Raw genomic sequence first — 26532 nt, forward strand, 5'->3', positions numbered from 1 at the left:
AGTAGGAAAGAGAGGGAGTGACAGATTCTGTTTGGGAGATTGAATAAATAATTCTAAGAGAAAAAAAATCAAATGGATAATTCCTATCAGGGAAAAAATTTCACAAAATCATGGAAAAATATTCAGCCTTCCCATTAAGCAAAAGGAATATAAATGTGAGATTTTATACCTATTGAGGCAACAACAAAATCAACATCCCATACTATGGGAATTCTGTTAAAACCAGTATACACATTAATATGTTAGTAATTTACAAAGCATTCTGGAAAATACGGCATGTTTATATAACTGAGCCATAGAGATATTCCTACCTTTTGACTCGGTAACTGCATTTCCCAGGAATTTATCTTGAGGAATTCTTAACAGATACAAAAATATATATACACGAAGACACTAATTCATTTGAATGTTGTAATAATAAAAGAAAAAAACCTAGGCAAATGGTTTAATATGGGCACATCAACATGAAATATTGTACGTCTATAAGAACCATTTTGAACACTAGAAATGTTTGTTAAAAACAAAATGCTACTATGTTCAATGTAAATAGAGATAATATATAATTTCATTTAGAAGGAAGAACTAAGGGTACCTTATTATTTAATCAGTATTTAATATTCTCGAACTGGCTTTTCAATTCTAATAAAAAGAACGTAAGAATGAATTTGAGGAAGTAAATCACTTGACCTCTGAGGTCTGTGATTCTAATTCTCTGATATGGCACTGGAGGCTTTGCTGTGAGCTTTCCTTTAGTAGGCAAGAAAACAGATCAGATAAATCTTCAGAATAGACAAGACTCTGGTACAGCAAGCTGAGGCCCCTGCAATTTGGAGTCAGGGACATATAGTGGGTTTGTTTTTTTTTCCTCTCACACATAAACTAACGTATAAACTGAATTTTGTGTGATTTATAAAAATACTTTTAGACATATACTACACCTACACCGACATCTGAGTAGAAAAGCTTAAGAGTGATGAGAAAAGATGTAAAAAGGATTAAGCACAGATCTTAGAACAGGGAGGGAGCCTTGAGATAATTCTAGTACCACCTCATTTTACAGATGAAAAACACTGATGCTTAGAAAGGAAACATATTACACGTAGAGAAAATGCAACTTGGAGAAGATAGGGGAAAAAAATAAGAGTGGTGGACGGGGGAAGGGAAAAAGGTAAAGGCAGAAAGTAAATACAGTCAATGTGTATGTGGGTGATAAAGCGGAGGAAGGCTACTACCACAGGGTGAAAAGTGACTGCTAAGACCTAGAAGGTGGCTGTGTTAGGTTTCACACACGGTCCTGTACATCTATCCTGGTATTTAATTAGCCCGCACAAGGTGCAGATCTAACAGACGTACTCTTCTAACTCAAAATGAAGGTACAGTCTTTCAAGTCCGAAAGATTAATGGTAAACGAGATCTTTAACCATGGAACATAGAACACTGTTTAAAAACAAGGTAGAGAAATTGGTATCACACGGGCTTTTTCTGGTTTCTATATAAAAAAGGATGTTGAAAGATAATTTATTTAGGTTGTACTGATTTTCTTCCTCCGAGCTCTTTTTTAGGTATCAATTGTGACTTTTCAATAAAAAAATTTTAAATCTGCTAATTTAGATGGAAAACAAACTGTTTTCATATAGTTTCGGAAGGACTCTGAACTGGTTCATTCAATCTGTACAAGTTATGTACATGTATATACTCTTTCAGAAATCAACAAATTTAATCTATATGTAAGCTTCTGAGATGAGATTGCCTGAAACGTTTGCAACACCCTCATTTTAAGGGGATGGTTAAGTGCCATTGGTATGCTGACGGCCACAGCTATTTTGTGTCCAGAGGGTACTAGTCACTGTCCTTCTATGTTTGACAGATTGTACTGATGGAAGGCTGATCCAAGGATAAGACAGTGCTTGTCCAAGTTGGGATTTTGCCTTGAGCATTGAACACATCAGATTTTAAAAGTAAAGTTCAACTTACATCTCATTTTTGATGTTATACAATACGTGGCTTACTGGCACACATTGAAAAATGAAGTTTTTACTTTTTTTTTTTTTTCTTTTTGCGGTACGCGGGCCTCTCACTGTTGTGGCCTCTCCCGTTGTGGAGCACAGGCTCCGGACGCGCAGGCTCAGCGGCCATGGCTCACGGGCCCAGCCGCTCCGCGGCATGTGGGATCCTCCCGGACCAGGGCATGAACCCGTGTCCCCTGCATCGGCAGGTGGATTCTCAACCACTGCGCCACCAGGGAAGCCCAAGTTTTAACTTTTAATGACTGTATCAAGCAACTTATTTAGCTCTACTTCAATAAAATAAAGAGTATATTAAGCAATTTATCATTACTTTGTTTTTTTCCTTGTTGGACTTCAACATCTTGGTAACCTTATATCAAATCACAACAGATATATACCTCATTTTACACAAGATATATTTCAACAATGGTGTGTAAACTGGATTTACGAACTGATTTCTATCTTATATTATTATTTATAAAATGTTTATGGTAGCTTCCAAATTATCTTCAATTAATATTTGATGCCAAACATTTAGGTTTTAGGCTGTATTTAGTCTCCCTTCTATTACCTGCCCTACTCCCAACAAGTGGTTAATAGTTTATTTAAAACAACTCTACACTAGGAACATTTCCTACTTAGAAAAATCACATAGTAAGACCAAGAGTACTAGGAAGACCTTAAAGAAATGTGTTTTAAAGGTGCCAGATGTAAAATCTTAGAAGCAAAGTGTGGGAGGAATTATAGTAAAAGCTTAAAACCTAACGTTTTTTAACAAGACTGAAGAAGTTTATCATAAGTATTTAAGAATCATATCAGTACACATTCACATATCACAACTAAGCATTTATTACACTGTTTAAGAAGGGAAGCAAGTGCAGTGGTATTTTAGAAGCTATATCTTTTTTTAATGTAATATATGCTCATAGACTCTAAACAGTATTTTAAAATATACAATCTCTCCAAAAGAAAATATTTAACTAAAGATAACTTTTAATGTAAGTAAAATGTTACAAGATTTTAAAATTAAAATCATCTGATTTTTCACAACACATGTACAGAAATTTTCAAACTTCCTGTACAGAGAAGTATAACCTCTACTCTTGAGCAAGGCGTTCAATAACACGTCGATAATCTTCCACAAGTTCCTGAAAGCTTTCTTCCAGCTGTTCATGTTGCATGCTTATTTCTATTTGGTTCATCTGGTTTGTCAGTTCTTCTGGTCTGAGACATTTTCTCATTTTAGCAAGATCTCTCTGTTTTTTCTAAGCAACAAACACAATTATTGGTTAGACTAAGAAAGCTAATAAAATTCTAATATAAAGAAATATAAGTCTCCAATGTTAAAAATAATAGAAGGAATATGCCCAAATTTGTCCCATACATTTTTTCTTAAGGAAGCCTAAACATAATGTTAACCGTGAATTATAAACTCTCTAAAAGAAAGGTTCCAGAAGACATGTAATTTGTGTCAATTAATGGTAAATATAGATATGTGACTAACAGCCCCCTCTCCAAAGCATAATAAAGAACTGGCCAGTATAGACACTCAAATACTTCTTTAATAAAAAAAAATATATTAACTGAAGAAAGACAACTGAGATTAAGTGCTATTATTTCATCTCACTATTTAATAATTAATTACATTAATTTTCATTCCAAACTGGCTTCTGCCACTAGGCTCATTTACGAGTTCCCTTACCCAGAGATGTATTTATGAACCACATGTTAATTTCAACATAAATTGTTGGAAGAGTTTCAGAAAGATGAGCCCAAAACTGTCACTGTTTTTTTTTTTTTGGCGGTACGCAGGCCTCTCACTGTTGTGGCCTCTCCCGTTGCGGAGCACAGGCTCCGGACGTGCAGGCTCAGCGGCCATGGCTCACAGGCCCAGCCGCTCCGTGGCATGTGGGATCTTCCCGGACCGGGGCACGAACCCGTGTCCCCTGCATCGGCAGGCGGACCCTCAACCACTGCACCACCAGGGAAGCCCTGTCACATTTTAAAAAACAATATTAACTAGCATTTACTGAGTCTCTACTGTCCAGACATACATTATCTTATTAAACCCTCTCCATTTTACTGAGAAGGAAACCACCATGCTGAGGAGTTTGCACCACACTGAGGAGCTGATAACAACTTTTAAACAGGACACTGTATCAGAACAATATTGTTAGTAATGCTGAGGACAGGACTGGGGGGCCAGGTCAGCAGCTCCTGCAGCGCTTCAAGTAAGAGATGATGAAAGTCTAGACCAAGTCAGTAGCAGCAGAGATGGAAGAAACAGAACAGATTTAGGGAAGAAAACACTGGGTGATGTGGGGAAAGAAGAATGAAGAAGGACTCCAGGATTCCTGGGTGGGTGGCAACACTGCATTATATAAAACACTGTAATATATGAAACCTTCATACATTTTGGATAAACTGTTCTAGATTATAACAATCCTCTTTTATTAAAGCATATAACGAAGAGCTAACTCTACATAGAGAACAGGAATCACATATATTAACTCATGTAATCCTAACAACTCTATAAGATAGGCACTATAATTTTCTTCAATTGATAAAGAAAAAAAAGGTGCAGGAGTTAAATAACTTACGGAGGTAGTAAGCTGAGAAGCCAGGATTCAGCTCTTAATGATCTGCTTGGAAGTCTGTATTCTGAGTCCCTATATCTAACTGACTTCCAAAGACATTAAAAAAAAACCCCACAAAACCCTAAAAATGATATTTTAAATCCATCCTAAAAACTAATAAATGTCCCCTTAAAGGAAACCCTAATAATTCTGGAATATAGACATATACAGTGCTTCTCAAACTTAAATGTGCACAAAGATCACCTGGGAACCTTGTCAAAATGCAGATTCTGATTCAGCAGGTCTGGGGTGGGGTGAGATTCTACAGTTCTAACAAGTTCCCAGGTGATGTTAATGTTGCTGATCTCCCCCCCCCGACCCCTCCCCCCCAGCATGGCTTGGGGGATCTTAGTTCCCCAACCAGGGATCGAACCGGTACCCCCTGCAGTGGAAGTGCAGAGTCTTAACCACTGGATCACCAGGGAATTCCCAATGCTGCTGATCTTCTAACCACACTTTGAATATTCTAGAGAAGTGATGAAAATTCAAATTTATTGCTCCCAAGGCCTGGAAAGACAGTATATTTCTTACTCTTCAATCATGTGGATGATAAATGCTTTGTTTCTGCTGTAAAAGTTATTTTTTCTGCCAAGAGGCACAACTGCCCTATATGAGAGCATCTAAGTTAAGGAAACAGCTCAGGAACTAAAGGGTTATGCATCCAAAAATTATTGTGGTATGTGGCAGGAATAAAAGCTATTTTTCTAAACTGCTAACCAGTTATAACATTTATGAAATAATCTAACCATACTGCTTGAATATGCCTCCAATCATATTAAATTCTTATATACAACAGAACCATCATATTAATTCTTAAATATTTCTTGACTATCAATTCTGTTCCAAATAACCTATAGAATGAATCATGTGCCAGTAACATACTGTTTTAAATTATCTTGTTTTTAAATCTCTAAGAATGCTTACTTCCCCAATTTATCTCCCCCTTCCTTGCCACCTTCAATTTCTTCATTGTCAGTTTTTTTCAGATGGATGTCAGAATTAATCTCTATTATAATTTTTATGGGCATGGCAGTACATCTCTGAATTAAATTTAAGAGTTCTAAGTACCTTGGAATAAAAACTACATGTACTAGCTTTATGGAAAAATGTGAAACTATTATATAGAAGCTCCTCGTGAGCATGTAAACTGTGGTTCAATTTTTAAAATAACTTGTTTACTGTTCAGGAATATTAAAATAACTTTAATATTCCTGAAACTATATATACACAACGCTTTGTTTATGTATGAAATATTACAAATTAATCTTTTAAATAATGTGTTTAAAAAAAAACCTTAAGAAAATAAACTGGGACTTTTCTGGTGGCGCAGTGGTTAGGAGTCCGCCTGACAATGCAGGAGATGCGGGTTTGATCCCTGGTCCCAGAGGATCCCACATGCCGCGGAGCAACTAAACCCGTGCGCCACAACTACTGAGCCTGCGCTCTAGGGCCTGTGTACCACAACTACTGAGCCGACATGCTGCAACTACTGAAGCCCACGCGCCTAGAGCCCGTGCTCCATAACAAGAGACAAGAGAAGCCACTGCAATGAGAAGCCCACACACCACAATGACAAGTAGCCCCCGCTCGCCGCAACTAGAGAAAGACCACGCGCAGCAACGAAGACCCAACACAGCCAAAATAACCCCCAAAAAACAAAAAACAAAAAACTGATTTGGGGCTTCCCTGGTGGCTCAGTGGTTGAGAGTCCGCCTGCCAATGCAGGGGACGCAGGTTCGTGCCCCGGTCCGGGAGGATCCCACATGCCGCGGAGTGGCTGGGCCTGTGAGCCATGGCCGCTGAGCCTGCGCGTCTGGAGCCTGTGCTCCGCAACCGGAGAGGCCACAACAGTGAGAAGCCCGCGTACCGCAAAAAAAAAAAAAAAAAAAAAAAAGCCCATGAAACACTATAAAAACTTCAATGCTAAAATCAAGCAGCTGTACCAACTTTTCTTTTTTTAGCCAAATTGTTCAAATTTATTTTTTGAACACCTGAAAATTACTTCTGTACTAACAGAGTTTCTTTTTGTGCTTTTAAAAAATGATTCTAGTTAATATAGGTTATTTTTATCCCTTCTTGGCACTGATACAAATGAATTATCAGTGTTTACAGAACTTTTAAAGTAAGGTACAACTACTTCTAATAGCTACCCAAAAAATTTCTTAGTGGGACAGTGTGATTAAGCTGATACAGAAATTTGAGCCCTCAAATAAAGGCAGCACAGAATTGGTGGACTTTGCTATCAGTAAATAATTTCATACCTCAGTAATAACTTATGACAATCTAAATTATAATCTCTTTTCATAAAATGTGTTGAAGTAAAAATGGAAATTCTAAACTCCAAACTTTCCCCATTTGGCATACATTTTAAGACCTAAAAAAATTTGAAGCCACACTCAATATTAAGCAATTTTACTTTATTCTTAAATATAATTTTGCATTTGAGAATGCTGTGATAGCACAACAAAGTATATGAGTATCAACTTGGAATGACAAATTGGAGAAAATCACTTGCGTACATTCAACAAAGAAATCTTATAACTCCTCCCATGCCTATAGGGCATTCAACTATTTCTAGGCTTCTACTAAGTTTGTGGTAAGTTTTCAACCACATTGTGGCTATCAACCCAAAGTAGGGGAGAGGACCCTCAAGATTTCTTGGTTTTCTCAATGAGAAAGAATACTGGATAACTAAACTCATTAAAATGTGCATACTATAACTAGGGTTTGAGCAAGTATCTGAAGAATTTATAATTTGTGTATGAGCTTTAGTGCAAGGATGGTGATACCCATTTTGGCTGTTAAGAATTTACAGAGTTTAATAACCAGTCTTTGGTTGTCTTTTAGATAAGGTGAACTTGCTAGACAGGTGAGAATACTTAATATAAAAAAAATCATCATTCTTTAAGAGTAGACAATACTTGCTTTTATGAACTACAGAAATTCCCATTGTTTGGCTTAACTTCATGACTACTATATATACTTATAATTCATTCTCTCTCATTTGCTACATCTGCCTATATAAAATATCACAAGTATCTGAGATGCATAATTCAATAAATTATTTTACTTTACTAAAACAGTTTTAATACTCTTAAGTGTTGTCATGATAACACCTAATTATATTGTTCTAATGCCTAATTTCATCATAAAAAATTTTCTAGCTAACAAATTAATATTAAAGATCAAAATCTTTGGAAAGTACCATTTCTACCAATTTTCTGATGTTTCTGAATTGATAAACATAAGGATTGATATAGAATAAAATGTTACTTCGGACAATTTTTGGGAACAGAGACCGTTATAATTTATTACAACCTGTTATATGCAGATGGTAGTTCATAAGATAGAAAATCAATCCATTAAATTGCTCAATAAAATGGCACTATGAAGAAAAAAATATATATGAATTCGAGATACAGGATTTATAGTCATAGGCAAATAATTATTTTTATATTCAGAATGTGATATGTTTAGAATTACAGTAACAAATTAGGAAATACGGTTGCACTGCAAACAAGATGTGATAAAGGAAAAGAGCTGGGATTCAACGAGTAGTACGACCTATATACCATCAACATTCAAAAGACTGGCTCTATAAAGCAGAATCTATGATAAATAAAACTTGGATTAATTTAGAAAAATCAGGGACTTCCCTGGTGGTCCCATGGCTAAGACTCTGCCCTCCCAATGCAGGGGGCCTGGGTTCAATCCCTGGTCAGGGAACTAGATCCCACATGCCGCAACTAAGACCCAGCACAGCCAAATAAAATAAATAAATATTTTAAAAAAAGAAAAATCAGAACTATGTGTACTTGATACATTAAGTACTCATTATTAATTGACTTTCTCCTTCAATCTTAAGACAGATTCGAATTTGTCATTTATGTTCCCAGCTACTGTGCTGTATAAGCCTCTAGGTATAGTGTATTCAAATGCAGCAACCACATGTCAGGTGCTCAATAATTAGTTGTTGAATAAATAAATGAATATTCTCTCCAATCAGATTACTGCCCAGCTACAAGAATCACAGCAAATCCTCCTCCACACAAGCTGGCGTGGACAATATCTACCTTAATAACGGCCAAATGATGATGAGGCCAGACCTGATCTAGGAGGGGAGATTTTTGAGCTAGAGGAAAATAAAGGAGATGAAAAAAAGCGGGGGGAATGGAGCAAGAATAACAACAGTAACAAAAAAAGAGGTAAACAACACTAAGTTGCAATTTCAGCTATGGTCAAATATAGAGGTTACAAATGGCAATCAAGGCCATATTTAGGAAGAAAGGAGCAAAGGTAAACAGAATATATATGACAAATGGGAAGACAATTAGAAAAAACTAACAAGATAACTTTGTTAGGGAAGATTCTGGGCATTCAGTTTTTAAAAAGATGCATACAAATGAAAGAAAAAAATAATCATGAGTAGACTATCCTTGGGATTAATTTTTAAGTGAATGGAAACAGATTTATAGCTTACATTGGAAAATTATGACAGGGAGAATTCTTATAACTAACTGGAAGAATATTTTCACTTTTGTAAAAGTTAATTTAGCAAAACAATTTGGACTCTCCCATACATTGGCATCTGCTAGATTTTCTTCTTTATTTTAAACAGTGACAAGAATATAATGTTTAAGACTCTTGAAAGTCCTACCTTATATGGGCTAATTAGTCTTCTTTTAATATCCAGTCTATAGCTTCTGTATTGTTCAGCATCACTCATGTCAGTTACCAGTAGTCGAAGAATTTCATAAACCCGTCTGGCATGTTGCTAATAAACCAAACAAAAGAAAAATATGAACATTTCAAATTACAAAACAGTAACACTTTCCCAAAAGAACACAGCATATATTGAATATTTGTCATAGGCCAGAAATTGTGCTAGGTGCCAGACAAAAAGCAATAAAAGATATATAATCTCTGTCCTCAAGGAGCTAGCAGTCTAGTGGGTAACACAAATGACTAAGGTATGGTTAATTTAATGATAGAAATATGCATAGGATATTATGGTAGCACAGCCTGGGAATGGGGGAAATGTTAGAAGAGGATTCCTGGGGGAATAAAACCTGAGTGAATCTTAAAGGAACGGGAGCATGCTATACTTGAAAGAGGCGAGGGCACTATGTGTGTGCATGTCGCATGCACACACATGCAGAAGCAGTTTGACACTGCTCGAGCACAAACAAAAAAAACGCGAGGAGTAGCAGCAGAGTGAGGGTGGAGCAAGAGCACTAAGCCTTACATACTGGGTTAAAGAGCTGGGTTTTATCTAGTTGGTAACAGGTTTGAGTTTTAAATAAAGCATTTTCTCAGCTACATAAAAATGGTAGCAAAAGAAGGGGAGGGAGACCAAATAGGAAGCTCAGTTATTAAATCAGGCGAAAAATGATGAGGTGGCGCAGTGGTTGAGAATCCGCCTGCCAATGCAGGGGACACGGGTTCGAGCCCTGGTCCGGGAAGATCCCACACGCCGCGGAGCAACTAAGCCCGTGCGCCCCAACTACTGAGCCTGCGCTCTAGAACCCGCGAGCCACAACTACTGAAGCCCGCGTACCTAGAGCCCGTGCTCCGCAACAAGAGAAGCCACCGCAATGAGAAGCCCGTCAACTAGAGAAAAGCCCACGTGCAGCAATGAAGACCCAATACAGCCAGAAAAAAAAAAAGACAAGGGCATGAACTGAGATAGCACAAATAAGAATACTAAGGGACCAAGGATTCTAGAAATATAGAAGAGTTAAGACTGGCTGTGGAGGAGGGTATGGAATAACAGTTTTCAGAGTAGGAGAGATTTAGGAGGCAGCAGAACATATAAATCTGAAGAAAATTCTAGTCTAAGGGTAAGGATTTAAGCAATATCAGTATACAGGGCAAGAGTTTAAACCATAAGACTAGTTAATGGTTAAGATCACCCAAGGAAAACATACACAGTGAAGACAGGGGAGAGGTCAGAACCCTGTAGTATAGTGACAGTTAAGGAGCAGACAAAAAACAGAGAAAAACAGTCAAAGAAATATGAGAAGAATCAGGAAGTTTGGGTAACACTGAAGCCAAAGGAGTAGGTCTACAGTTCTCCTATTTCTGTCATTTCACTTACCTATTTATTGGGAGTGGGGAAGAGGTCAGGTATATAGAGGTTGAGAAGATAACATTGAACTTTCTGGAAGAAACACTTGAGCTGAGCCTGAAAAATGAGTACTATCTGGCCAAGCAAAGATGGAGGAACAGAAGAAGGGAAGTATAAGGGCAAAGGGAGCAGCTTATATACAGGGACATAAAAGGAGGAAAGTTGTAGCATAGTTGGGAAATGACAAGAAGTTCAGCAAAGCCAGAGCGTGTGGGAAAGTGGTAGGAAGCTGAGGCTAGCAAGGTAGGCAGGGGCCAAATTATGATGGGATCTGTGTGCCATACTAAGGAGTTTTAATCCCAATAATGTGCTCATATTCTCTTTCTTTTAAAGGCTGAGCTATTAAATAAAGTCTCATTAATAAAGGTTTAATACAGTCTGGAAATATAAATTATTTCTAAAATCACATTTTATCTTAAAGCCCGGAAGCCATTAAAGTGTTTTTATGCAGGAGAAGATGGAAAGTTTCAATTTAAATTAAGTTGCTTGTTGAAGGTCAGTGACTAGTAAACTTTTGGTATACAGTTTTGGAGCTCAGGAGGAAAATTTGGATTGAAGATTTAGATGAGCTCTTCCAGGTAGAATTAAGTAGAATGAGAAGAAATGAGGATTGGATAAAAAACTCTGGGGAAGAATTATATTTAGAGAGCATACGGAAGAGTAGAAGCTAGTAGACAGTATCTCAAAAAAAGATGAGCACAGTGGTTAACTGGAAAACCAGGAACTGTAGTACCTTAGAAGCCAAGGGAGGGGAAGTCAATAGTATCAAGTGCTAGTCCTTTTTTTTTTTTTAATTTTTTTTATTTATTTTTTTACACAGCAGGTTCTTATTAGTTATCTATTTTGTACATGTTAGTGTATATATGTCAATCCCAATCTCCCAATTCATACCACCACCACCACTAATTGCTACTCCTTATTACTGGAATACTCTTCATCCCTCATACGTTTATAATCCAAAACCTACCCATTCTTCAAGGCTTAGATCAAATGCATCCCTTCTATGAAATACTCTGATTTCTTGCTTACATAAATATAACAAATTCCTCTGAACTCCCATATTATTTTTTCTGTACTTAAGATATTTACTACTTTAAAATTCAAACAAACATACATAGAAGTATAAAAACTGAAAGTTAAGTGTTTTATTCCAACCCTCCTCCCCACCAATACAGTCTCCAGGGGCATTAACTACTTTACCAGTTTAGATAAACATTTTCTTAAAAAGCAAAAATAAGATCCTACTATCCATCTTTGTTCTCCTTGTTACACTTAATATAGCCATGAAATCAATTATCTTTCCATTCTATTAATGAGAAAATTGAAGCACAAGGAGGTAAACTAAATTGCCCTAAGAGCAAGTGGTGAAGCCAAATTTGACCCCAGGCAATTTGGCTTCAGGGCCTGTATTCTTAATGTATTTGCAATGTTTAAATTACATATGTACTTAAAAAAATTTTTTTTCAAAGTTTGAATGTTTTCCTCCTACAGACTAAAAGTACCTTATTTATTTTGAACTTCTGTTGAGCCTCTATTGCCATATCTTCACTGAATCCTTGCATTAACTTTTCCCGGGAAAAACAGGGCAAATCTTGACAAAGCTTCACAAGCACAAAGTCTCTTAATTTCACATAGCTTTTGGATGGATCTTCCGCTAAAGAAATAAAGCAGAATAACATTTCCCTTACCTAACATAATTTCTTCATCATTTGCAACCTCAATATACATGCTAAGCTTAGAAAGGCAAATATTCTTAAAAGAATTATATATATATACAAAAGTTACAATGTGAAAGGATTATTCCTTATAAATCAAACAACAGCACTATTATCTTTGTCAAATAAAATTATAGATGCAATCCCTTTGCAAATACATATATATTATTTGTGAAATTAGAGCTACTCCTTTTCAAATGTAAACTTTTTGAATGGTCTGTTATCATATATATGTACCTTAGTTTTATTTTCAGTTAAAGCAGCTGTATAAACAAGAGATTCAAGTTTGCAAAATCAACTCCAAAAGCAAGTATTTTCTGATACCTAAGGGTTCCAAAGCTCAATTTATAACTCCTTTACTTTAATAACCTTTATAGTCTGCTAGGCTTCTTTCACCCAATTAAAAAAATTCTTCCTTTTACAAAACAAATCTTTTTTATTTAGAGAATAAAATGAAAATATGATTTTGATTCTTTCTTCATTGCATCTGGATAGCATAGATGTTCCTTTATGTTTGTCTATGTTAGCTACATTAGACTAAGTAGTGGACAAGGAAAATATCAAAACATGATAGGTAGAAAAAATACTGCAGCCAGAGAACATGTGTTTGAGTCCCAGTTCTGTCATTCACAGATGTAGGACTTTATGCAAATTACCTCACTTCTCTGAGCCCTCATTTTCTGATCAGTAGAAGACTTGAAACAAAGAATGTTAACGTCTGAGCTAGTTCATAGTTCACAAGACAGTTTTGTTACAATATCAATACTCTACAAATTATTCAATGCAATCCCTATCAAAATCCCAGCTGGCTTTTTTTGTTGCAGAAATTAACAAGCTCATCTTAAAACTGATATGGAGATGCAAGGAACTCAGAATAGCCAAAACGACCTTGAAAAAGAACAAAAGTTAGAGGACTCAGATTTCCTGATTTCAAAACTTACTACAAAGCTACAGTAATCAAGACAGTGTGATACTGACATAGGATGGACATGTAGATCAGTGGAACTGAGTTGAGAGTTTAAAATAAACCAATACACTTATGACCCATTAATTTTTGAGAAGGGTACCTAGACAGTTCAATGAGAGAAAGAATAGTCTTTTAACAAATGGCACTTGGACAACTGGATCTCCACAGCAAAAAGAATGAAGTTGGTTGGATCCCTTTTCCTCACACAATACACAAAAATTAACTCAAAACGGATCATAGACCTAAGTGTAAGAGGTAAAACTACAAAGAGGAAAACATAGGAGTAAATCTTCATGACTTTGGGTTAGGCAATGGTTTCTTAGACAACAAACCAAAAGCACAAGCAACTAAAGAAAAAGTAGATAAACAGGGCTATATCAAAATTTATAACTTTTGGGACTTCCCTGGTGGCACAGTGGTTAAGAATCCGCCTGCCAGTGCAGGGGACACGGGTTCGAGTCCTGGTCTGGGGAGATCCCACATGCCACGGAGCAACTAAGCCAGTGCGCCACAATTACTGAGCCTGCACTCTAGAGCCCATGAGCCACTACTACTGAGCCTGCGAGCCACAACTATTGAAGCCCGCATGCCTAGAGCCTGTGCTCTGCAACAAGAGAAGCCACCGCAATGAAAAGCCCGTGCACCACAACAAACAGCAGCCCACGCTTGCCACAACTAGAGAAACCCCGCACCGAGCAACGAAGACCCAATGCAGCCAAATTAATTAATTAATTAATTAAATTTAAAAAAATTGTACACTTTAAATAAGTGGATTGAATGACATGTTAACTATATCTCAATAAAGCTGTTTATAAAAGAGTCTGAGCTAAGGGTGATGTTTTATGATTGAGTCATTTATTCATTCAATCCATATGTACTTAAATACCATCTTTATGCTTCTATGCAGCACTTCATATACATGTAATTATTAGGTAAACATTATATGACCGTGGCTTTAAGGTGGTAAAGTGAAATTCTGTCATGGCATCAGTTTGTTATGAAATTATGATCTATCAGGAATGTACAGATAATAAAATCAACAGTAAACAAAATAACAAATGCAGATCTACAAAGAAAATCACCAAATAAACATAAGATTGTAATGTAATTAGTTACTTTATCTCATTCTTCAGACTTTTCCATATTAATCTGGTCACACCATGGAGTTATACAAGCCACCCAGAAACCTGAAGGACATTCTGATTCCTCTCCTATGTGATGCCACCAGCAACTACAATAACCTCCTCACTTGTACTCTGCAGCTTTATAAAATGTAAAGTGGACTGACATAAACCTAAATTAAAACCATTCAAGTGTACCAACATAACTGTAATCTGTGTCTCAAAAAGAAAGATGAGAGAAAGAGACAGAAAGAATAGTTGAAGAAATAATGGCCAAATACTTCCTAAATTTGATGAAAAACATTTATCTATACATCCAGGAAGCTCAACAAACTTCAACTAGGAAAAACACAGAGATCCACATCTAAATACATTATAATCAAACTGTCAAAAGCTAGAGACAAACAGAAAATCTTGAAAGCCGCAAGAGGAAACAACTCATCAGAAACCATGGAGGCCACAAATCAGTGGGGTGATATATTCAAAGTACTGAAAGAAAAATACTGTCAGTCAAGATTTCTATATCCAGCAAAATTATCCTTCTAAATGAAAGTGAAATAAGGACATTCCCAGAAAAGCAGACTGAAGAAATGTGTTGTTAGCAGACCTGCCTTTCAAGAAATACTGAGGAAGTTCTTTAGGCTAAAGAAACATGGTACCTCAAGTCCACAAGAAGAAATTGAGAACACCAATAGTTATGAAGATAAATATAAAAACTGGAATAAATATTATTTTTCTCTCAACTGGTTTAAAGGACAATTACATGAAAAAATAATTATAAAACCAATGTTTGGCTTACAAGATATAAAGAGGCAACATCAATTTACATAACAATAATAGCACAAAGGAGGAGAGAGAGAATAACTGTGATGGAGCAATTCATTTTACTGAAATTAAATATTAATCTGAATAGACTGTTATAAATTAAGATGCATATTGTAATCCCCAGAGCAACGATTAAGCAAATAACTAAAAAAAAAAAACTTCAATAAAAATGAATGAATAACTAAAGGGAAAAAAAGAAAACAAATAGCAAAGTGGCAGGCATAATTTCAACCATAGCAATAATTACATTAAGTGTAAACATATTAAACACTCCTATCAAAAGGCAGAGATTGTTAGACTGAATAAAAAAGGGTCCAACTATATGCTATCTTCAAGAGAAACATCATAGATTCAAAGACAGGCTGAAAGTCAAGGATGAAAAAAGATATACCATGCAAACAATATGAGGTCTGGAGTGACCATATTAGTATCAGGCAAAATAGAGTTTAAGACATTACCCACCCCACCCCACCCCCACACAAATTAGGAAAAAATAGTTTAAGACAAAAAGATTACAAGAGAAAAAAGGGCACATTTTATCACAAGTTAACTCATAAAGACAACATTAAAATTATAAACATATACACAACTAATAAGAAAACCCCAAAATACATGAAATGAAAGCTAACAGAATTAAAGGGAGAAACAGACAATTCAACAAAAATAGCTGGAAATGTCAACACTATCCTCTCAATAATGGATAGAACAGCTTGAACAGCTCTATCAACCAACTTGAACTGATACTTATATAACATTCCACGCAACAAGAGCAGAATACACACTCTTTTCAAGTACATGTGCAACGTTCACCAGGATAGATTATATGTTGGGCAAAGGGTCTATAAACTATGGCGCAGTGGTCAAATCTCATCCATGGCCTGCTTTTGTATGACATGTAAACTAAGACTGGTTTCTAAATGGTTGTAAAAAACACAAAAAAACAAAAAACCAGTAAGACTGTGCAACAGAGAATTTATGTGGCTTGCAAAGCATAAAATATTTACAACCTAGTCCTTTAAAGAAAAAGTCTGTGGCCCCTACGTAGGCCATAAAACAAAACTCAATACATGAAAAATAACTGAAGTCATACAAAGCATGTTCTCTGACAATAATGGAATTAAATTAGATATCAACAACAGAAGGAAATATGGAAATCCACAATATTTGGAAATTAAACAACATGTTTCCAAACAACCCATGGGTCAAAATGAAATCACAACGGAAATTAGAAGATATTTTGAACTGAATGAAATGAAAGCACAATTTATGAAAATTTATGTGATCAGTAAAAGCAGTACTTGTATTTATATATAAATATATATTTAAGTATTATTTAAATGTCTATATTAGAAAAGGAGGACATCAAATCAATAACCTAAGTTTCAATCTTCACTAGAAAAAGAACAAATTAAACTCAAAGCAATAAGGATAATGAAAATTAAAGTGGAGATCAACGAAGTAGAAAACAAATAGAAATGTTTATGAAAATATAAGGGATCCTGTATAACAAAACAATTTTGAAAAAGAACACAGAGGACTTTCACTTCCCAATTTCAAAACTTAATATAAAGGTCGAGGCTCTGCTGCCACTGGAGCCAGGATGCCCAGAGGGCAAAAGGGAGACCACAAAGGCTGGGCTAGGCAGTGTTTGAGTCCCAAGGAGACTGACAAAGAGCTCCAAGCTGAAAAGCAGGCGACCAGGGAAGAAGAGGACCAAGGAAAGAGGGTAGAGATGGGGCTGCAGGTGACTCCAGAAAGAAGAAATCTCTAGCCTCAGAAGACAGTGAGGATGAAGCTGACCACCAGCAAAGGCGTAGGAGGGCTCATTAACATCAAGAACCCCAACCAGGTGGCACAGACAATCAGACAGATCACGCAACTAGATCTAGATAGGCCAAAGGAGCTTTCAAGGAGAGAAGAAGATGACATTGAGAAGAAAAAGCAGAAGAGCATTACATGAAAATGTATTTAGCGGGAGAAACGGAGTAGTCCAAGGCCACCTTGCCTGGCTGGTGATCGATCATTCAGAAAGAGCAGAAAGCAAGAGGGGCAGGAGGTTGCTAGGAGGAAAGAGGAAAGGAAAACAAATGATAATGAAACTCTGTCAGGAAATGAATGCAGTTGCTCACCCTGAACAAGTAAGCATGACTTGTAGGAAGAAACACCAGGCAACTGGGTCCCACTGCCAGGACCTCTGCCGTGTCTTGCCCGCCCCACACCCTGGCACCACTGTAGTAGCCCCTCACAGCTAGGAGCCCCTCACTGCATGGGGCTTCCTCTTCATTATCTTACATGTAAAATCATTTGGGGGAAAAGGAGGACTGTGCTTCGGTGAGGGAACAGCTGCTACCTTTGAGACAAAAAATGAAGACTCTATTTCTTCTGGAACCATTTGAATGTTTTTGCTGCTTTTAGAATCTGGAACCTTTTTGGGAGAGGCATTGTGTGTCTGAGAGGTGGGGTAAGAAGAGTTTCCACTGGTCACACAGATTGCACCTCCGGGGTGGCTGTACCAGGGTCAGCTGCTGATGAGTTTGCGACAACCAGCCCTAGTCTGTGTCGTCTGGGTGCTCACTCAGAGAGGGACTATCTTCTGGGAGCCTGTGCCTCTGGGTCCCTGAGGGTCATGGCTCGTCCCAGGCCAGGCCCCTCTGACTGAGGCCTCTCCTCTCTGCTCCATTCCCACCCACCTGGCCAGGGCCAGTACCCATTTCTAACTCTACTCATCAATCATTCGAAGAAACGTCTGTTTATTCTACAGCAACCAGGCTGAACATGCTCCACAAATTCAACTTACATATTTAACAGGTTAAACTTGACATTATCATTAAGGCAAAACATACACACACGAAAAAAACTCATATATAAAGCTACAATAAAAAATCAAGACGGCATTCTGAATAAACAGCCTCTGTTTCTTCAAAAAAAAAAAAAAATCAAGACAGTATGGTACTGGTAGAAGGACAGACATAGATCATTAAAGAGTCCAGAAATAAATCTTTACATTTATGGGCAACTGATTTTCAACAAACATACGAAGGCAATTCAATAAGGGAAAGGATAGCCTTTTTAACAAGCTGCTGGGAAAACTGGATGGCCACATGTAAAGAAGATTAATTTAGAAACTTTCCTCACATAATGCACAAAAATTACCTCAAAATGGATCACAATCCTCAATACAAGAGACTGGGGATGGGGACTGACTGCAAATGGACAGGAGGGAATCTTTTTACAGTGACAGAAATATTCTAAAACAGGTTGTAAAACTAGGCAAGTGTACTAAGAATACTGAACTGTACACTTAAAATGCATGAATTTAATGCTATGTATATCATACCTCAATAAAGCTGCTTTAATTAAATCTCTACTAAGTGACAAACTCTTAAGCAAGCATCTCTTAAAAAAAATGTTTTTAAGTGCTAATAGTGAGGCACATGCTTATTCAATACCAGTTTTTCCAAGTCCACCTCTTCTTGAACTGGTTTAGAAAAAAGAACTGTGCTGCTAATATCAGTTTAAAATAAAATTTCGTATGAGTGAAAGCTTAAGTAACTTAAGTAACTTATATACGCCCAGAATTTTAGGAAAAAGCACATCAAAGGTAAAAGAATTACAGTTGAGAAAAATCTAAAAAATCTCACGCCACAGTCTTATCAGAAATTTTCACATATATTAAAAAACTGTGCAAAAAAATTTCCACTTAGCTTTAAATAAGCCATTATAGACTAGCAATATTTTGTTTGCAGCTTAATATAAGGGGCCAAGTCACCACTCAGTCTTTCAGCACTTTAACTAAAGGTGTCAGCCTGAAAATGAACCTAAAATGGTAACACCCATTAATCTGTGACATCCTTCACAGATGAGTGATGCATTTAAAAGATGAAATTTGCTTGGATATAAATCTATAGTGATACGTGGGATCAAAACTTGAGTTTTTTCCCAAGTTAAATACATCATCTACCAACATAAATGCTCTTCTATCATTAAAAAAAAAAAAAACTTCATATTATAAAAAATTTATAGATAACACTCTAAAAAGCCATGTAACATATTCCAGTACTACAAGGAACATTTAAAGGACAGATATAATTAGCTCGTAATATACAACTAATAGATTAATAATAGTGAGATATATTCTAGCCCAAGATCAATTTCTATTGCCAAATGCAACTCTCTTCATAATTCTGGAAGAAACAAACCACCGATTCTATATGTAAGGTCATACAACCGATATGTATTCAAACGCTGTATATCTCATGAATACCGACATCCTCAAAAGGAAGATGGCACATGATATAAAGAACTGTTTTCCAGTATTTTACTTTAAGTGCTTAAAAAAGGGAATTCCCTGGCAATCCAGTGGTTAGGACTCGGCTCTCTCACTGCCGGGGCCCGGGTTCGATCCCTGATTGGGGAACTAAGATCCTGCAACCCGAGAGGCGCGGTCAAAAAAAAAAAGTGCTAAAAAAAAAAAAAAGGGTGGCAATTACACCACAAACACCTATCTATCCTGTAACATAGGCCATTGATGGTTAAGTTTTAATTTTTACTATATCTGGCTATATGTCAAGTAAGCAAAAGGCCATCTCAATATAAAGAATATCCTGGATTGCAAAGGGAAATTCAGAGCCTGATAAAGATCCAAAAAGTTTAAAAAATATACAAAATAATGGAGCTACAGGCAACTAAAACAACCAAAGAGTACAAAATTCTGTACTTTTCTTTTTTTAAAGGACTGGGTATGGAAATTGAGGAGAAATATCTTAGAACAGCTGATAAGGCATATTTAGTAATTTATAATGCTAAGAAATGTTAACACTGAAAATAAAGGCCAATACACAGTTTTCAAATTCACAAGTCCTTTAGCATGTTTAGCATTTTCTCTTTAGAGACTTCAGTTTGCAATGAATAAAGGCTACCATTATTGATGACTCTTCACTGAGATTTAAGAAATAAAATTCTTTATCTGCTAATTGGTGCTAAGTATCAAGGACTTTATTGGTTGGAGTAGAAAGAAGAAAGTGGTTAAGAGGCTTCACAGAAACAACCCCTGCTGGCACATTACCCACTAGAGAAGACAAAGACTACTTATGTGAACTCTTAAGTCTCTAGATTAAAATCACCAAAAAAGTCCCTTCATGTAGTACCAAGTCCAAGCTCTATAAGTAAACAGAAGCTAAACAATTTTGAGCTTAGCTAAAAAGAAGTGTTATTGTTTGTATTATGTTTCTATAATTTTGCAAGTCACTAAGCTAGTGAAGGTGTCACTTAAACAATTTATAACTTTTCATATAAACTAACTTTACTAATTACTTCTGTATCTCCCAAGTTTCCAAATCACTTAACAGTAGCAGTAAAGTTAGATGAAAAGATACATCAACTTTATAAACTGTCTGCCAAATAAACTGAACAAATAAGTCATACCACACTTGCAACATATATATGCCTAAGATTTCCCATTATATATTCAATTCATTATCCTAAATTTGTTCAATTAATGAGCACTTCATACTCAGAGATGCAATCCAATCCCACAAAGGCTTATGATTTAAAATGTAACCTTAAGCCATTTTTAAACAGTTCCAAAAAGACCTCAGGAGACTGCTGCTATTTAAAATAAAATAGTTATTTCTGACAAAACCAAATTTAGTAAAGAAGAGATTTTTTAGAAAGGCTCTTTCAACAACAAATCAAAATTTACATACCTGTAATATCAAGAACAGAAGGAGATGCAATGTAGTATCTATGAACTGTTTCAAGAAGTTGAGCACCATGGCCTTGACCTTGAAATGGAGTCAATATCAGCATCTGACTATAGTAAGAAATTATATTAAAATATCACAACATGACTGGTTTACAAATTGCAAGTCACTATAGTAATATAAACACTTTAAAGTTTGCGTGATTTTTTTTTCAGTCCACCTTCAAGAATTCCAAAAATTATTGAGATACTCAAAACTGTAAACATTCAATCTTCCACACTGTTTCAAAGGGAACAATGAAATAAATCAGTACATAGCCAATGAATAATGGTGATTTTTTTAAAACAAATCAACACTATTATAAAAAGTATTGGAAACTTCAGCAGTTCCTTCTTCTGAAATAAAAGACAAGGCACGTGTTATACTGCCAATTACCTTACACGTGGCCGGGTTTTGTCTGGGTACACATAGTAATTATAGACTGTCATGTAGCCTACGGTCGCAAAGAGTGTAGCGCCGTCCTTATTATACTTCTCAAATCTGCAGATAAAACAGAAAGCCAAGCAGGTCAATTACAGTCGCGCTCCCATGCAGTGTCCATTTTCTTTTCCATTCTCTGACTGAATTTTCAGTGTCAGCAAGCTACTCTGTGAGGGCCCAATGGGTACACCTGCTATGTTCTGAATATACAATTCACTTAATTGGTGTGCAGCAACTTGGATAAATCAGACCTCTTTACATCACTTCAGTGCACTTGCCTATTATAAAGATGAATAGGTGGCAAGTAAAAGAAAACACAGGCAAAGCTCGTTTTACTGTTTAAGCCTACATTCAGGGCCCTAACGGACAACAGCATTTTATTCAACTCTATTCTCAAGGTCTCCCAAAGCATAATGAAGGAAAACTCAAGCCTCATAAACAATAGATTTTCTTTCCTGGGAAAAATATCATTATACTGTCCTAATAATTGGGCCGCCACAATTAAAATGCTGGCTTTGTGGAGGTAATAAGGTCTACTGTTGCTTTAGAACTGTACTTACACTAGAAAGTAGTGCCATCTTTCATCATCCACGTCAATAAAGCTAGCAGTTTCAATAAACCACATCAAAAAGGTCTGAAGCCTTTCATGATATTCTCGAAAGCCTCTACATGTCATGTCAGCCTAGGGAAAAAGCCAGGAAAAGTCAGGTGAAACTCATCACAGAGGTAAGTGAAAGTCTGTAGAACACAAAACTATTCTGTGGGAAAGTGTTTAGAAGTCTCAGATTAAGATGTGTACACAGACACACATACAAAACAGATCTTTGTTTTTAATGCTGACAAAGACTTGTTTCCTGAAGTTACAATAAATCACAGAAAAAAACATCAAAACAGGATACAGGTTCCAGGCAAATGAGGTACTTTCACCCAGGGAATATTTAGATTTATCTTTACCTTATAAATCTGAAAGGTAAAGTTTTCTCCTCCTGTTGGACTGAGAACAGAGTATGTATGAAGTAAGGTTCCAAATGGCTTGAAATCAACTTCTTTTTCCAGCAAGGAAAGAAAATCATTCGTGTTTGTGCAAAATCCAGGTGGAATGATTTGTCTAATTTTGCCCTCAACATCATCTGCCTAAGGAATGGAGATTAAAGGACACACAAAAATTAATAAATTTGACTTAGTTGAACATGCGTAGTTTTTCTGAAATGCACAAAACCCACAAAAATCACAAAACTTCAATTCACTGTTAAACTAAAGGTGCAAACACACGGCGAACTGGGAAAGGATGAGTTTCATGTGTACAGGATGCTGCCACAAAAATGTCAGATGAACACAAGTATAACACAAATAAAAAAGAGGAGGTGGGTAGCCTGAAATCGACTACAAGAATGAGGGCAATCCTATAGAAATTTCTAACATCATGTAGAAAATGCTGACTATATCCCTTCAAGACAATTTAAACTGGCCAAAACAAAAGGCTGCTTATTATTTTACACAGCTGCTTATTATGTTACATGTGTCAAGGAGAGTATATTATCCAAGACATGAAAGGATCACCAGCAGTAGTGAGGTGAGGCTAGGGTCTGACCAAACAAATGGCAACCTCACAATAAGCAAGTAGGTCATAACTCCCTCATACACGAAACTCAAAATTAAGATAACTTAAAAAATATACCCACTTAGGAAATACATAAATTATATGAATGGATATATTATCCACTCATCCTATAATGTGACACAATTTTTATAGAGCTGGATTTGTGACAGTAAAAAAAGGCAAGCCTGGACAACAAAATTAAACTCAGAGATTAAAATTATCCTTGTTAAATAACCTCAATGAATGTTAAACTATCAGCTGAGCAGACTTCATAATCCTTTTCAAAACCCCAAAGACCACTTGATTGAATACATTTACTACTTCTCTTTAACCATGAATATTTGATGAAGTCTTACAATAAAGTATTACTGCTTCTCACCAGGCAATAAAACTTAATGAATTGGTCTCAACTTAACAAAACCTTATCCCTCAATACAGTCCCTAAAAGCCTGACATTACATTCAACAAAATGAGCTTGCATTCTATTCAAACTTTTTCCTGAACAATGAGGCCAGGTTTTTACTTAATGGAGTTTGCCGTGAGTTCAGCTGTAATGTTTGTATTGTATCTATTTCCACAAGGACTGACACAAGAACACTTTGTGTTAACTTACTAAGCAGCTCTTTCATACCGTTTACATGCATGATGGGTATTAGTTCTAAACCAAGACCCTTGCTACTTAGCATTCAAAACAGGGAAATTAAGATGCTTAGGACAAAATACACTACAAAAGGCTAATACAACATGCTACTAATTCCTGTCCTTTCAAACATCTTTTAACTAAGCAGAAGCAATGCACCTGCAGATGAATAGCACTTTATTATCATTCAGTTACATTTTCGGATAGAGAACGAAGGATGGAATTTATCACAAACAAGTTTTATTTTCAATGCTCTGGTACTACCAACATTTATATATAACTTGTTTATAGCTATAAAAAAAAAGCTATTATTTAAAAATATAGCTCTTCGACATTTTGCCCAACAGCTTATTTCTAATATGTGCACCAGTCCTTACAATCCATTCACCCTCAAGATCAAATAAACTGCATCTGACAGGACCACGTTTGCTTATTTTTAAAGTACTATTTGATAAATTATTTTTCCTTGATACTGCTATCTAATGTGAAGAGACCATCTTAAGCATATTTTATAGAATTTGTACAAATTCAATAATTACAAGAGGAAAGTGTAATAATAAGGGATAGGTTTAATAGGTCTGTTGTGTGGCAATTAAAATCCAAAGTAGCGATGGGTAAAGTAGTATTAATTCAAGTTTTAAAAAGTCAAGAAACACTACTTTTAAATAAAGAGGTTTACAATCTATCAATTTAAAAGAAAACACTTCAAGGCATGTACAGTGTATATAATTTTAACTTTAAAAACTTTCCGTGTCCTGTCTTCTCAACAAGGCATTGCAAAGCATGATCAAATAACTTCACATATCAGGCACCAAATGTATTTCAAAGATTTCTCAGAAACTCTAAGTTTCAAGTAGCAGTTCAGATAGCAGATAAAGCAGCCAAAGATTTGAGCTCAACAAAGTTGAAAGAGAGTTAATGTTTAACTTTCAGCCTTCACAGGATACCTATTTATTGTAATAAATATCTTCAAATAAATATTTTGCTCTGGGCAAGTTTACACATTAAGAACTTTTACAGGGGAATAAAAGGCCAAGTTTAAAAACAAGGAATCTGTTACATATAATACATTAGAGAAAATGTATATGTATTACATAAAATACGTAACATAAAACCAAACAGCTCTTCAAACCCAGAATTCAGAACTTTGCACCACTAAAGGAAAAATCCCTGCATTTCTCTATTAAATGGATTCTGCTTTAAGAAAAAAAAATCCTATAACTGTCATGTCTTACAGATCTGTACTCTTTTCTAAAAGAATAAATATATTTTAGTTCAGTTAAATATTCATTTTTCATATTGGATTACTGGCCAGACAATAAAATTACCACTAGAGAAAACCCCCATATACTCATTTTCAATTTAATGTAGAATTAAAGATTAACTGAAACCTTTTAGTTCCAATGCTTGTGGCTAAACGTTTAGATTGTTTCTGAAGATCCCTGAAAAATTCCCTATCTTCAAGAATATTCTAAACTTTAAGTAAAATTATGTAAAAATACAGTTCTAGAAAGAATAAGAAATTAAGCTGACTAGATCAAGAATCTAGAATACAACCTGATATATTTAATAAGGATATGCCTTACAAATGTTTTCCTAACACTTGGCAATATCTTTTTAATAAGGAAAGCATAAAAGTAACTCTTCTATTCAGGTCTTCTCTTCAGGTGACTCAAGATGAAATATTTTAGATTGTATACTTTCTGCCTATGGTCATCTCAATTTCCAATGTTCTGTACTTTGTTACACATGAGATGTTTCCATGAAGCAATTTTTACTATCCTTCATCACTGCATAAAGCAATGTACCTGAGACTAACTGGTAGTCTGCTGTAATACAAATATGTTTACACTTGTACACGTGTACTTATCACATTTGAAAACCAAATTACCTCTTTAGTGTCTTATCTTAAACAGCAGCATTTGTCTAAATTTGTCTATGGTGCTTTATTTTTGAAATAGCAACTTTAGAGGCATGTTAAATAGTAGTACATGCTATCATTTACTTGGCTAAAGTGGTGAAGACTTAACATTAACTATAATTCTAAGAATATGCTATAAAACAAGCAAAAAAACTCCATATCTACATAATTTGCTCAAGATATGCTACAAAAACAAGCAAAACCACTCCGTATCTACATAACATGCTCAATCTTACATTCTCTGACAATATTTAAGCTGTAGAAATTTCCATTTTGTTAGAGTAGAGAAAAAGCATGAATATTTCAACTACTGGAAAAACAAAGGTCGCATTATGTTAATTTATACTGCATTAGTGTTTTGCAACCTAAACTCACAACAAAGTTCCAAGATAAAAATCTAAATACATAATTTTAAAGCTTTTTATGATACTTCATAAAAAATTACTCATTAAAAATGCTGACACCATTATCAAAAAAAGAATATAGTGGAATATACTGAAATATTAGTCTACCAAAGAGTTATTTTTTTGCTTCCTCAAGATTAAATTTTTATAAGTACACAGGATTTTTCTATTTAAAAAGCCCTAAGGAATCCAGAAAATTTTAAAAATCTGTTCTCATCTACTCTCAAACTCAATCCATATTAATGAGAGACAAGGATAAAACAGATGACTGAAATTCACAGATAATACAAACCTTATCCATGTACTTCAACTTTCTCCAACAAAACTTTCCCTAAAATGTTAGCAGTTAGCAAGACTGAACAATCTTAGTTACACACCCTTCCACTAA

The 26532-nt window shown here is 35.7% G+C and overlaps 1 protein-coding gene across 1 annotated transcript in view; it reads right to left on the bottom strand.

Annotated features, from left to right (window-relative positions):
* Positions 1 to 2840: 2840 nt before the first annotated feature.
* HAT1 (histone acetyltransferase 1) overlaps positions 2841 to 26532 on the bottom strand; it is a 49674-nt gene continuing 25982 nt past the window's right edge. The window contains exons 5-11 of the mRNA XM_029225985.1: positions 22534 to 22713; positions 22140 to 22261; positions 21535 to 21639; positions 21103 to 21209; positions 12272 to 12423; positions 9300 to 9416; positions 2841 to 3271 (exon numbers count right to left, since the gene is read on the bottom strand). Of these exons, the coding sequence (XP_029081818.1) occupies positions 3104 to 3271; positions 9300 to 9416; positions 12272 to 12423; positions 21103 to 21209; positions 21535 to 21639; positions 22140 to 22261; positions 22534 to 22713 (951 nt within the window). The 3' untranslated portion in view covers positions 2841 to 3103. The remainder of the gene's footprint in view (positions 3272 to 9299; positions 9417 to 12271; positions 12424 to 21102; positions 21210 to 21534; positions 21640 to 22139; positions 22262 to 22533; positions 22714 to 26532) is intronic.

This window comes from Monodon monoceros, unplaced genomic scaffold (assembly GCF_005190385.1).
Source record: "Monodon monoceros isolate NGI ecotype Baffin Bay Population unplaced genomic scaffold, NGI_Narwhal_1 Super_Scaffold_16, whole genome shotgun sequence".
NCBI classification, from domain to species: Eukaryota; Metazoa; Chordata; class Mammalia; order Artiodactyla; family Monodontidae; genus Monodon; species Monodon monoceros.